This window comes from Parasteatoda tepidariorum, chromosome 4 (assembly GCF_043381705.1).
Source record: "Parasteatoda tepidariorum isolate YZ-2023 chromosome 4, CAS_Ptep_4.0, whole genome shotgun sequence".
Taxonomy (NCBI): domain Eukaryota; kingdom Metazoa; phylum Arthropoda; class Arachnida; order Araneae; family Theridiidae; genus Parasteatoda; species Parasteatoda tepidariorum.
The window spans coordinates 29,923,518-29,936,679 of NC_092207.1; the positions used below are offsets into that span (position 1 = coordinate 29,923,518).

Here is a 13,162-nt window from a genome sequence, read left to right on the forward strand (position 1 = left end):
ACATGAACTAAAATATATTAATTACACGTATTTAGAATAATGTTAAAAGTCACATTATAGGCACTACTTATCATAAAATTAATAATTACAGTAATGGCTATGCATAACAAAAGTGCATATGTTACGATTAAAGTAATAAATACGGTTATTATTAATACTAACCGGTCAAAACAAGTTTTTACATGTTTGTTTGTTTTTAAATTTTACCAGTTTAAAATCAGTTTGGCTCTTTGGCCATTGTAGTTGGCGCGACCGATCACGATACGGAAATATCTCCAATAAAAACGCGAAGGAATGACATCGACCGAACTTCATCGTTAATTATTAATAATAACCGGTTCGGTCAATACATGTTTTTACATGTTGTTCTTTTTTTTTAAATTTTTCCTGCTTAATTTTTCCTGTTTTTCTGTCACCATTTAATACACGGATTCGAACTCCCTTATACATCACGAACACGAGTCTAACGCCCTACCAACCACGTTATCCCAGCATTAATCATTACATGGGTATTTTCAAAATAATTGATAGTTTTTCATTAATTAATATGTTCACAATTGCTAATAAATTCTATTCATTAAGTCTCGGGGGTTCCGCCAAAAGAAGGTCAATCACTTAGGATTCCGCAGCCTCTTGGGAACCTCTGATCTAGTTAACGGGCAGATTAACTAGGATGATCGATTAAAGTACCAAAGATAGTTTCATTTCTTGAATAACTAAGATGATCTACACATTATCTACTAAACACTCCTTGCCTAAAGTGAAAGTAAGATCTTTCTAGGAGTGAGAGCAACGTTTCTGAACGCTTGAATCAACATAACATTATTTATTTATTTTTCGATTTATTTTACAATCAAGCAACCAACAAATTAGTTCATAGAATCGATCATCAATCACTTTAAAAACTGTAATACCAAGAATCAAACAGTTTAAAATATCATTACAATTAAGGAAATTAACATAATATCATTTATTCATTTTTTGAACAACATAATGTCATTTATTCTAAAGAATCAAGTGACAGGTTAAAGTTCAAAAATTCATTTCTCTCCTTCAACAGCAAATTATGTTAATAGAATAAGAGAGACAAACATTTGAACTATAAGCCGTTAATGTGCATATTACCTATATAAAATGCGAAAAAAAACGTTAATTCCACACTTTAACAGAGCAAATCAAAGCAAATAATGAGTACGTTAACGCCTTCCGAGCATTAGCGATACAATATTGTACGTATACAATAAACATGTGGAAATAGTGTCACAACTCAATGACCTTTACTACGACGATGGAACCTTCTATTTGAATTATTCTATTTGAATTATTCTATTGAATTATTCTATTTATTTTGTCCCAAATTAATTCAATATTTAGGTCGAACGCTTTGTCCCAAATTAGTTGCTACATTTAGGTCGAAAATTTTGTCCCAAAGTATCAGCTACATTTAGGTCAAAAATTTTGTCCCAAATTAGTTGCTACATTTAGGTCAAAAATTTTGTCCCAAATTAGTTGCTACATTTCAAGTAGGTGGAATCATAAATAACTCCCGATACAATTTAGTAGATCGACGTCAGTAAAACTATACTACTAATTAATACCCGATTGATTAACTAGAAGATAGTTTTACGCGATTACTGGTGCAAGAAACCTTACAAAATTAGACGGAGCTAAACAACGTTCGAATCCTGCACACTTGAAACTATTTAGAACTGATTTAAGGAGGGAATGCTTGGTAAGCAAATGCTGATTGATAGCTTAGCACCCTGAAATGTCTAAAAAATGTTCAAACAAAATTATAAAATCATTAGTATCAATAATTAGTAAAAAAGTATTCAAATGTAACAACTAATTTGGGACAGATGGAGTAGCTTTTTTCAAAGATTTATAGATTTGTTTTGCAATTCAACTAGTTGTTCAATCTTAACAATACGATTAGAAAGTCGATCTTCGTCTCGCTGATTCTTAAGAGCCCTTTACTTTAGTTTTTTAGATCTTAAGTTTAAAATTTTATATTAATTTTCTTTTCTTAAAGATATTAGTTATTTTTTGGTGGTTAATACAGAATCATTTCACATCGCCGTGACTTTAAAAATATATGAAAATTGAAGACCGTGATTCAATCAAATAGAAAAAGCTGAGCATAATGTTTTATTAATTTTTAGGTCATTATCAGTATGTCTGCCGTTGACGAAAATTTCAAACAAAAATTTCAATTAGTAATTCTGCTCATTACCACTGCTTTTTAAAAACTAAATCCTATTTTAAAATGTCTGATATATATATATAAAATAAAGATTAGGCTATGTGCATTTTTTCTCAGGTACTGATCAGCAATTTTTTTCAAAAACAAAATAGTTTGAAAAATTGTAAAAATTCATAAAACTTACAAATAAAAAAATCGATCATTATTAAGCTAAACAATATGTAATAATTGTTTAAATAAAAGATTTTTTGAGTAGAATTATTCTTGTATAAAAGAGTTTCAGGAATAGGTCCAAAAATTTTAATCTGTTAAATTAGTTCCAAACACGCAGCGAAATAAGCAAAAAATTAAACCTGACATTAAAGGTTTTTAACTTTGAACCGATTTCCTAAATTGCTATTGGAACCAAAAGATTCCAAGCTTCAACTGCCACCCATGACTTATTGGTCAACATTTCAAATTTGTTGTACGAAAAAATGTATAGTTTATGGAGAAAAAAAGTTTATGAGCCCAGTTTCGTAATTGATTTTCAAATAATGAAAAAAGCGTTTTAATGCATAAAATTCCGATTATTAGATTAGGCTAAGCTCTTGGAACAGTTCCAGGTTGTACTACCAACCATAGTCAACAATTCAAATTTGTTTCATAAAAATACTTTTTCAATAAAAAAAATTATGTCTAATTTTATTATTAATCTGCTGTTATTGGTTTGGTTACTGTAGGTAAGCTGTTTAACCGATGAAAATGACCTCATAAGAAGACGCCATACCACGTGAGAAACTTTACATCGCAAATGCTCTTTCATCTCCATAACTAAGTTAAAATTTAAAGTATAGAAAAAGTAAGTTCAGGCAAACCAAGAATAAGCCATGAAGTTTCAAATACTGAAAAGAAATTTTCAAAATATCAAAATGAAAATAAATTTTGAGAAGATATAACTTATGATTACCCAATGAAGAAGTTCTCTTCCAATAATTTGCTTGCATTTTCATATTTTGAAAATTTCTTTTCAGGAATTGAGACTTCATAACTTACTCTAAGTTTGTTCTGAACTTGCTTTTTCTATATTTTAAATTTTAAATTAGTTATGGAGGTGAAAGAGCATTTGCGATAAAACATTTCTCCCGTTGTATGGCGTCCACTTAAATCATTAAAATTCGAATATTAAACCAAAAGTTATGCCGGATGTATCTTTATTTATTATTTTCAGAACAATAGTCGCAAAACTTATTTATTTATTCTTATTCAATTACATATCCAATTTTTTAATATTCTTTTGAACCTTCTATAAAACAACTTATTTGTTTGCATTGATCTGAGGTAACTATCAGTATTAAGGGAAACTTATGACAATAAATAAGAAAAGGAGGGAATTGAGTTTACTTATAAAAAGAAATAATGGACTTATTTCTTATCAGTAAAATTTCAAATCTTGAATTTCATTCATGTATTATGCCAGTGTTTCCCAAACTTATGACTTATGTGTACCCTTTCTAAATTTTTCGTATAGCTGTGTACCACTAATAAAAAAATTTATAAACTTTTTACTATAAAGAAATTGCACAAAAGTTAAAAATCACTACTGGCTGTTGACACCACTAATTATTACTGTTAACTCTGCAGAAAATAGCCAGTAGAAAAATACGCAAGCGCAAATTTTCATGGCTAGCTTTGTTTTTAAGTAAAAAATTTCGAAATTTTCGCTTGTTATAAGATATTTCGCATAAGAACGCGTACCCCAGCTAAACTGTTCTCGTACCTTTTGGGGTACGCGTACTATACTTTGGGAAACACCGATCTAAGGTAACTATCAGTATTAAGGGAAACTTATGACAATAAATAAAAAAGGAGAGAATTGAATTTACCTATAAAAAGAAATAACGGATTTATTTCTTATGAGTAAAATTTGAATCTTGAATTTCATTTATGCATTATGCCATTGTAATAAGAGAGACAAATTACTTAATAGAGATGGTGTTAATGAGATATGTAATAAAAGAGACAAATTACTTAATAAATAATCACTCATTTTATTTCAATTTTAATAAAATATATAAACAACAAAATTCAAAATAATGAAAAAAGCATAAGTTGTAAATATATATATATATATATAAACAATATAAATAAATCACTTGTTACATGTCCCACATTGTTTAACAATCATTTGAATTAAAAATGAAAAGAATAGTTTAAATCTAAATATCCATTATCACATAATGTAGTATCTCGCGTCTTATTCAAAAAATCACATAACAAGTAAGCTCTGATTTTTTTAATATAATATATACATCAATATGTAACGTAGTATAACACAAGTTGGTATCGAATCAACTTTCAACTTGTATGAACAGTTTGGTCGCAATGAATTGTTGTTATTGGTAGTAGGGAAGCAGCATTATATTTAAATTGTCATTTTCATTCATCTTCCAACATTGAAATGGTTAAACACATTTGCCAATTTGCATAAACGGAAATGACCTAATTAAAAGGCAATACGTTTTCAATTCTAATTTCAATAAATCTAAATTTTTTAAATAATTCTTTTGTATCAAATGATACACTCTTATAAAATACTATCACATAGTTTGATATATAGTACCCTCTTAAAAAAATCACTGGATAAAATCACAGAAGGTATCACATTCAGAAAACCCTTAAATAAAATTAAAAAAACATGAGAATGATGTAACAATATAATTTGGATAGTTTGTAGTTACGGTGCAAAGAAAATTCTAATTTACATTAATGAATTTCCTGATTATAAAAAATTTACATCTACTATTAGGAGTATAAGTAAACAACATTTTGAATTTAAAAAAAATTTAATGAGTTAAATTAATGAGCTAATTTTTCTTAATTTTCCATTGCACAAAGATTAACCTAATTTAACAAAGTCTAAAAAGTGTAAAATATTTTTTTAAAAATTATTTACTTTATAAAACAAAGCTTCTTTGATAAAAAAAATACCCACATCCCAGATAGCAATGTAAGATTGATTTTTAATGTCAGCCACAACCTTTATCACAAAGCCCTCACAAAGCTTATAAATGATTTGCGAATAAACCATGCAAGCTAGAAACAATGTAAAATTTAGCTATGCTAGTTTACGCTCTACGAGGTTTGCATTAAGCTTGCATAAACAACCCTTTTACATAGAGATTGAATCTGCTATTATAAAACAAGGCTAGAAAAATCTTCGAAAATCGAGGAGGAATCAGCATTTGCAAATCAGAAGTAGAAGAGATCTCAAACTCAGGATAAATTCACCTTCTCAAGGTTTATTTTAGATTTTATGACCATCAAGGTTTATTTGCGCAAGTATTTATATACTTTCTTTAACACTTTGTAAAAGTGAAGGTTGGCCTGATCAATAAGTTTTCAACGCAGACAAAAAGGTTGCATTAGAGAGCCTAAACATACTTAGAATGGAAAAAAAGACAAAAACAAGGTTTGAAATACCTGTAAATAAAGGCTAAAAAATGGGATATTTTTTGTAAAGGTATTTGATTGCCTTTATTCAATCTTTAAGGAAACGAATTTTGCATGCTAATGCATGCTAATTAACTTTGCATACATAAAAAAAGGGATCAATTAGTCAACCTTTCTATGCCAACCAACTAAAAATGAAAATACAACGTTTGCCGCAAGACTGTCTGCTATCTGGGACAGTATGGTGTATTAGTCTTTTGATACTGACCATTTAAATTACCCTACATTGCACCCGGGAAACTAAACTTTTAAAATTGTTACCACCGTACTCAGTACAAAAAAAAATCTAATAATTAATTAGCTAATTATTATATATTCGTACAGACTTTAAATTTAACCCTACACTGTGTAGCCGGAAGACTATACTTTCAAAATTGGTAGCTCTGCACTTAGTAACTACTAAAAAATCTAATTATTAGCTCGCTTTACAATAAATAACGCAATAAAACACAGGTAACATGGCATGATATATTCAAAAACGGATTCAACAAAAAAGCAGATTCCAGTTCATTTGATTTCGAATTTAGCTAATTTATAATTGCTTTTCGATTTTTATTAATCTCACTTCAATTTAACTATTTTAATAGCTAAATTTTACCATCAATTGTTCCATTGTTAAGCCTCTGATAATATAACAGTTTCTCCAATAAAATTTTCATTTTTAATTCATGCTCTTCTTCAATTAAAACTTTCTCTTTTTCCATCATATCAAACAATTGCGCGTGCTCTATTTCTTTAAATCCATGTTCATTTTCTCGAATTCGAAGCAATTGCGAGTGCTCTTGATCTCTGTGCCTTTTAAGCTGATCCCTTTCTTGCTTTGCGCAAATTGTTTTTACCTTTGCTGTCTCACTTGTTCCCTCAAGTTCTGTGGACGGGGTTGAAACTTGGGTTGAGGCATCAGATGTTCTGTTCTTTAATTCTTTGTTCTTCATTATTTCATTAATATGCATCCGAGGAATGCGTATAGCTCTTAATATAGACTGAATTGAAACCGTGGATGAAGACGGTGTAAAAACGTCAGGTGTGTTCTCTGGATTTTCGTTATGTTCTTCATTGGTAAGAATTTGGGGAATAGTCGTAGTTTCTAACATAGACGCAGTTGAATCATGGTCAGTTGGCTCTGATTCTAAAGTTAACTGATCAACAAGGTCCATAGGTATTTCCTAAAAAAACATTTGCAAAAGTTTAAGAATTACGTAATAAAATTAAATTAGCCTTAACATTTTCATAATAATCGATGTGTGTTCAAGAAAAACTTAATTAACTCCACAATTGGACACCTGCAAGTGACGCAGTTTATTAGATGCTTTGCGCATGCTCACGGATAAATGTGTAAACGGAATTTTCCTCAGATCGGTTTGTGATATTATAAAATTCCCTACTTGTGAGGAATTTTATAACATTGAAAACAGATTTAGGGAAAATTCCTTTTACAATTTCATTTGAGAGCATGCTCAAAGCATCCGAGACGTCATGTGTAGAAATGTTCTTCTTGAGTTGCAAGTACCCAATTGAAACCTGTGATCCAAAATTATCAATTTTAATAATTGAAATGTTTTTCAAGAAAATCAGTTGTTTTTGTCGAATTTAGAAACAGTCATGTTTAAAAAAAATTGTACTTTAGACTTATATTATTTTACACAGAGCTACTAAACCAAAAGTTCCAATCCACCAAAATAGCGATAGCAAAATTACAATTATTAAAGAAAATGTAATTAAGATATTCCCAAAACTTAAAAACAACACAGTATTTGATTATTTTATACATCTCAGAATTATTTACATAAAAAGTTTTTGCCATCTACTACGGATAAAAAAATTCAAAAAAATGCCATTGTTTTTCCAATAATCTCATTGTGAAGCTTTTTAACTGTCGGCAAAATCTGCAAGCTCTAATCTTTAAATCTGGAGCATATTATAAAACTCTTTTGCTGAAATTGGAGCAATAGAAGTGAGAATTAAGTCAAGAAAAAATTAACTTTAACCATAGCAATTTTTTTTAATTGTTATATACTAATTTTCCCAGTAATACTTATCTGCAAAATCATTTAAACAAATAAATCTTAAAATCAAAATGAAATTTTATCAAGAAGAAATAATATTTTATTATAACATTATTAATTTATTGTTATATTATTACGAATATTTTATTGTTAAATTATATTATATTGTATTATTATATTATATTATTTTACTATTATACATAATCATTATATTACTATTTTATTATATTTCTACTCTATATTCTGCTTTTTTTCACTCTAAAGACAAAGAGGAAAAATACTTACTAAAGTATCATTCGTATATGAATACACATCTCTCTTATTATTGGATTCTTTTATTCCTAAAAAAAAATAATCATATTAGCTACATTTCATTTGCACCCCAATTAAGCGCCATGAGAAAAGCATTATGTATGTTCTTATTATTAATTACATTGAACAAACAATAGTCATTCAACTCAAATAGAAAACTGGAATAAAATTATCAAGGAGTTATATATTTTTTCAATTAACATTTGTAAAATAATATTTGTAATAACATTTGTAAGAAGTATTATCATTTGTACGGAGTAATAATAACATTTGTAAGAAGTATTAACATTTGTAAGAAGTAATAATAACATTTTTAAGAAGTATTAACATTTGTAAGAAGTAATAATAATTAATGTTAATAAATACACATTTGTAACATTTGTAAGAAGTATTAATAATTAATGTTAATAAATACACATTAATAAAGAAAGAATTATAAAAATAAACTCTAAGTATTAAGCTCTTATAGAAGATAGAGAGAAAATTATGTCTAATTTTTAACTTATTCTGTATTATTTATATTCCGTTAATTGAAAAATTTATGTGCGTGATCTGATTTGATATCTGATGTCAAATAATTTGATGTGATATGATTAATCAAATCATTATTTAAATTTTAAACTCTCATAGAAAGTTGAATGAATATTACATAATATTTATATCACATAAAATTTTTGTTTAAAACTAGATATACACTATAATCTGGTTTAATATCTGATCAAAAATAATTTGATTTAATCAAAAGGAAAGAATCTAAATATTAAAATTTGAAATGAATTGTAATAAAAATATTAGCAATCCTCTATCACTTTCAATTAGAAAAATAGTAGAATGTAATTTAGATTTATTTAAACATAGCAGTAGAAATCTTAATGTAAATGTAATATATTAATTTTAAAATGATAGTGAATATTTTATAGCAAAACATGTTCGCAAAACTCGTATAAATTTTTTCTTTTTAAAAAATTATTAATTATATTTTCATTTTTTTCAAAATTGTTTACAATGTATAAATTTCATCAATTTTTTTAATTAATATACATAAGATTTTACTTAAGATAAAATTATTTAAATTTAAATGTTTTAAAAAAAATCTGTTATTTTCTTAATTATTTTATGCATTTAACGGAGCAATCACATCACTCTAACATAGCTGCCAACGTTTGCACTTGTTGAAAAACGTTTTTCATATGGTAACACAATTACAGTTTTATTGATTATTCTGAGCAGATTTTCCTTCAAATTCATTAGGACTTTAAAACCTCATAAAAAGATTATCAAAACAAATTGAATTTTTAAATTATTTATGCACAATGGATGCCAAAATCATTTTGAACCAAATTGATTATATTAAAATTGAAATATCAAAACTTAAATTTTGCTGCCATTTTAATAAAAAAGAAATTCTGCTGCAAATATGAAAAGAAAAACCTCTTGAAAACTGGAACAGTTGGCAGTTATTCTATAATTACCTAAAGTATTTGTTATTATGGTTAATTTTTATTTTATAACCGTCATTGAATAGCCGACCCAATTTTTGGGTTTACGGCTACTAACATTCAACTCCGTAGCCTTGTAATTTTGAACCCAATCCAGAAGACAAGGGAACTCCTGGATCAAGTATTGGGAGAAATTTGAATTCGTGGAGGACTTTTTGATGGTACTAACCCGCATTTGCGTTACGTGGAGAGGAAGAAGACGAGAACCTATCACTGTTAGCCTGACGGCAAGTGGACTCTAACCCATGATCCATCTACCACTGAGAATATTTCTCCTCAGCACTGTGGTCGGTGCAAGCCGGATGCGGAATTCTTATCGACCAACCATCGCCGGGATCGAACCCCGGTTCATCTCATTGGAAGGCGAACGCTCTATCCCTTGAGCCATCGCGGCCAGGTTAATTTTAGGTTATGGCTAATTTTAGTTAAAACTAGTTAAAATTTTGTTTAAACATGATTTCGTTTGTGGTTGTTTTTATCAACGATAAAAAAATCTGAATTGGAATTCACCGATTAGTTTTTTTTTTTTTTTTNATTTTTTTTTTTTTTTTTTTTTTTTTTTTTTTTTTTTTTTTTTTTTTTTTTTTTTCGTTTGCTCGAAAATTAATATTGTATTTTCTTAAAACCTTTAGTGCTCAAAACAAATGGAACTGTGCAAAACTGAAACTTAAAACTGAAATATATCTTGCATGCTATAATAAAACCATGCACCACAAAATACATTAATATCTTAAACATGCTTACCTATTATTATTGCATCATAAAAAGTGGTAGCTTCCAAATGTAGAGGTTGTATCATCTACATTCATCGATCTGAAAGGGTCTTGCAGGGACACAAAATGGACACTACAGGGGGCACAACGGATATTCAAGGGAATCTTGAAGGGACACTAAGATTGTCACCAATGTGTCGCAAATGATTAATAAAATAGTGAGAAACTTGTAGTATCAAAACAAGTATGCTTTCCATATCTCCGGAATACCAAAGACATTTGAGGACATTTCCGTAAATTTTATATTCAATATTGCCCCACAAAAATAAGTCACAGGTGTTGAAGTCAGGCGAATATGGCGGCCGTGACGATCGATATATACTCAAAAACACTGTATTTCGTCATCACAGCAAACAAAGAATAACAATAATAGCGCACAATAAATATCGAGAAATATCGATCCTCACAAATAAAACATTTAAACTGAATTTCGCTATTGGTTCAAAAATTGAAGGGGGTTTTTTTTATATATATAGCTCAATTATTGTCAACCTATGCATTTTTAACTGTCAATATACATCGGCATTCTATAAAATGTCTAATCATTATATAGAATGTGAAAAGCGTTTTTAGGCAGATAAGATATGATATGAGAATGATCATATACTTTGCCTAAACATTGTGTAAAATGCTAACAGATTTTTTTCTTAATCATTCTAAAGAATACCTAGGCAAAGTGTGAAATATTAATCATTTCATTTTAGGCATTCTATAGAATCCCAATTTTCACACATCAACGGTAACAAATACAATGGTCATTTAGCATTCAAAACACTGTTCAACGTTTCCCTGGATTAAATTATACAACCTCAAAAGACTTATTCACACCAAAGTAATTCATCAACGTACTAAATCAACGCATATCGTTATTATATTTCACGAAAGGCTGGGTTAGTCTGGTTGGTAGGACGTGGGACTCGTGTTCGTGAGAACAGGATTGCGAATCTCGCCGACCGAAGACACCCTGTGTATTAAATGGTGACTGGTGAGCGTTGAATCTGTCGGGGTCACGAATTCCTCCGCGTTTCCATAACAAATCAATACCTCAGGGGATACTGAATTGGAGATGGATCGTTCTCTGGTTCAGGTCAAAATTACGATCTGTGGATGTATGAATGGATCCACTCGGTAAAACGGACTGTAACGTGTTTCTGTGGCTGAAATCGTATTCTTGGCCATAGATGGCGCCACTGAAAAACAAGAAATTCTCCCTCTGCCTTAAATTCGCTTTGTTTCCCAAGCAGGCTTGCTAGCATTGGCAAGTGGCAATAGAAAAACAACAAACGACTTCACTAAATAATATCGTTAGCAATTACATTATTAAGAATATCATTCAATAATATATTCACTTCACCAAACTATGAAAATGAACATTAAATTCATCTTTCAGGCGTGAGAAAAGCGAAACAGCAATTATGTTCATATCTTTATGAAAAACGAGCTCATTACCCACTTTCTTAGTTAAAGTGCCAATGACTTCGTGAAAACGCTCATACTTTTGGTTTCAGCCGCAAGTTCCATTGACTTTGTGAAAACGCTCATACTCTTGGTTTTAACCGCACGATATTCTCAGCCTTAAGTACAGAACATGACTAATTTCTTCCCCATCAAGTTTATAAATTATTCCATTTTCAATAGGAAAAAGATGTTTTGTGAAAAGTTGTCCGTTGTTTCTATATCTTCTAAAACTGATCTTTTTTAAATTCGTTGAAATTAGCATTATTTATCATACACTCATATTAACGTATTCAATTACATATTCATCCATTAAACTTTCCAAAAATATTGTGAACACGGAATATAAATTAAACCATTTACAATTTGTATTTTTTATAGATCCAAAAAAAAATTGTAAATGAGATAAATCAGAATTAAGTACAGGGTAATGACAGAATATCAAAGATAGATCCCATAATTAGATTATATGGGAATATAGCTAAAAAAACACGTGAATAAAGCACAAATAAAGGAACAAAAAGGGACTTATAGTTCAGATTCTATTAAAAAGAACCTTTCTCAGTGTCCAAACACAAAAGATCTTGTTTCCACCCATCAGATGTTTTTGTTTACAGAACTGGAACTGTAGAATGTCCATTTCTGTACCTTTATTGTGCTTTATTTAAGTTGTTTTGCTTTATTCATGCGTTGTATAAAGTACACCCTAATTTTATTCAGGCAATTTAGATGTATTTCTAAAAATATTAATTAAAATTTTTAAATTAACAATATAAATGTATACTTACGTTGAGTAATAAATAAAATGCAAACAACCATAACGATGAGAGAAGCTGAAGAGATTACCCCAACTAAGAGGTACCTCTTTCTACTGCAGTTTATCTTGACCATATTAAAGTATACTCTGAAAGAAAGAGTTCTTTTTTTAATCAAAAAAATTCTGACTACCATAAGAAGACCATTAACAACTTCTTAAGAAAATAAATTTTAATAACACAAACCTAAATAAAATAAACTTTGTGTACAAGCTTGTGTTTAAAAATATATTTGTTCATACTTTTTTTATCAAAAAAATGACTCGTAGATTTTGTTTCTTTATCCCATTGTTTTTCGCATATCCAATGGTTTTTAACAAGCGAAGAAGAAAGCGAAATATTACCAATACTGTCAATACTACCGTCAAGAAAATCTCACCAATACTTATTTAAAAATTAGATAAAATTATTACAAATCATAATAGATGCCACAAAATACTTGTTTTACGAAATCTAGCTTTTAGCTTACAACGGAAAATATATTTTGGGGATTTTTATTTCTTTTTCCAATTAATTTTCGTGCATCTAATGGCTGAAAATGTTACTAATATTAACTCAAAAATTCAATAAAATCATCGCAGGCAATAGTAAAAGTCTCAAAATACTT

At 28.9% G+C, this 13,162-nt stretch overlaps 1 protein-coding gene across 1 annotated transcript in view; it reads right to left on the reverse strand.

Moving 5' to 3' along the window:
• Window positions 1-13,162, reverse strand: part of LOC107456724 (membrane metallo-endopeptidase-like 1) — a 60,580-nt gene that overhangs the window by 38,941 nt on the left and 8,477 nt on the right. Inside the window, exon 2 of the mRNA XM_043047638.2 lies at window positions 12,529-12,644. Within this exon, the coding sequence (XP_042903572.1) occupies window positions 12,529-12,631 (103 nt within the window). The 5' untranslated portion in view covers window positions 12,632-12,644. The remainder of the gene's footprint in view (window positions 1-12,528; window positions 12,645-13,162) is intronic.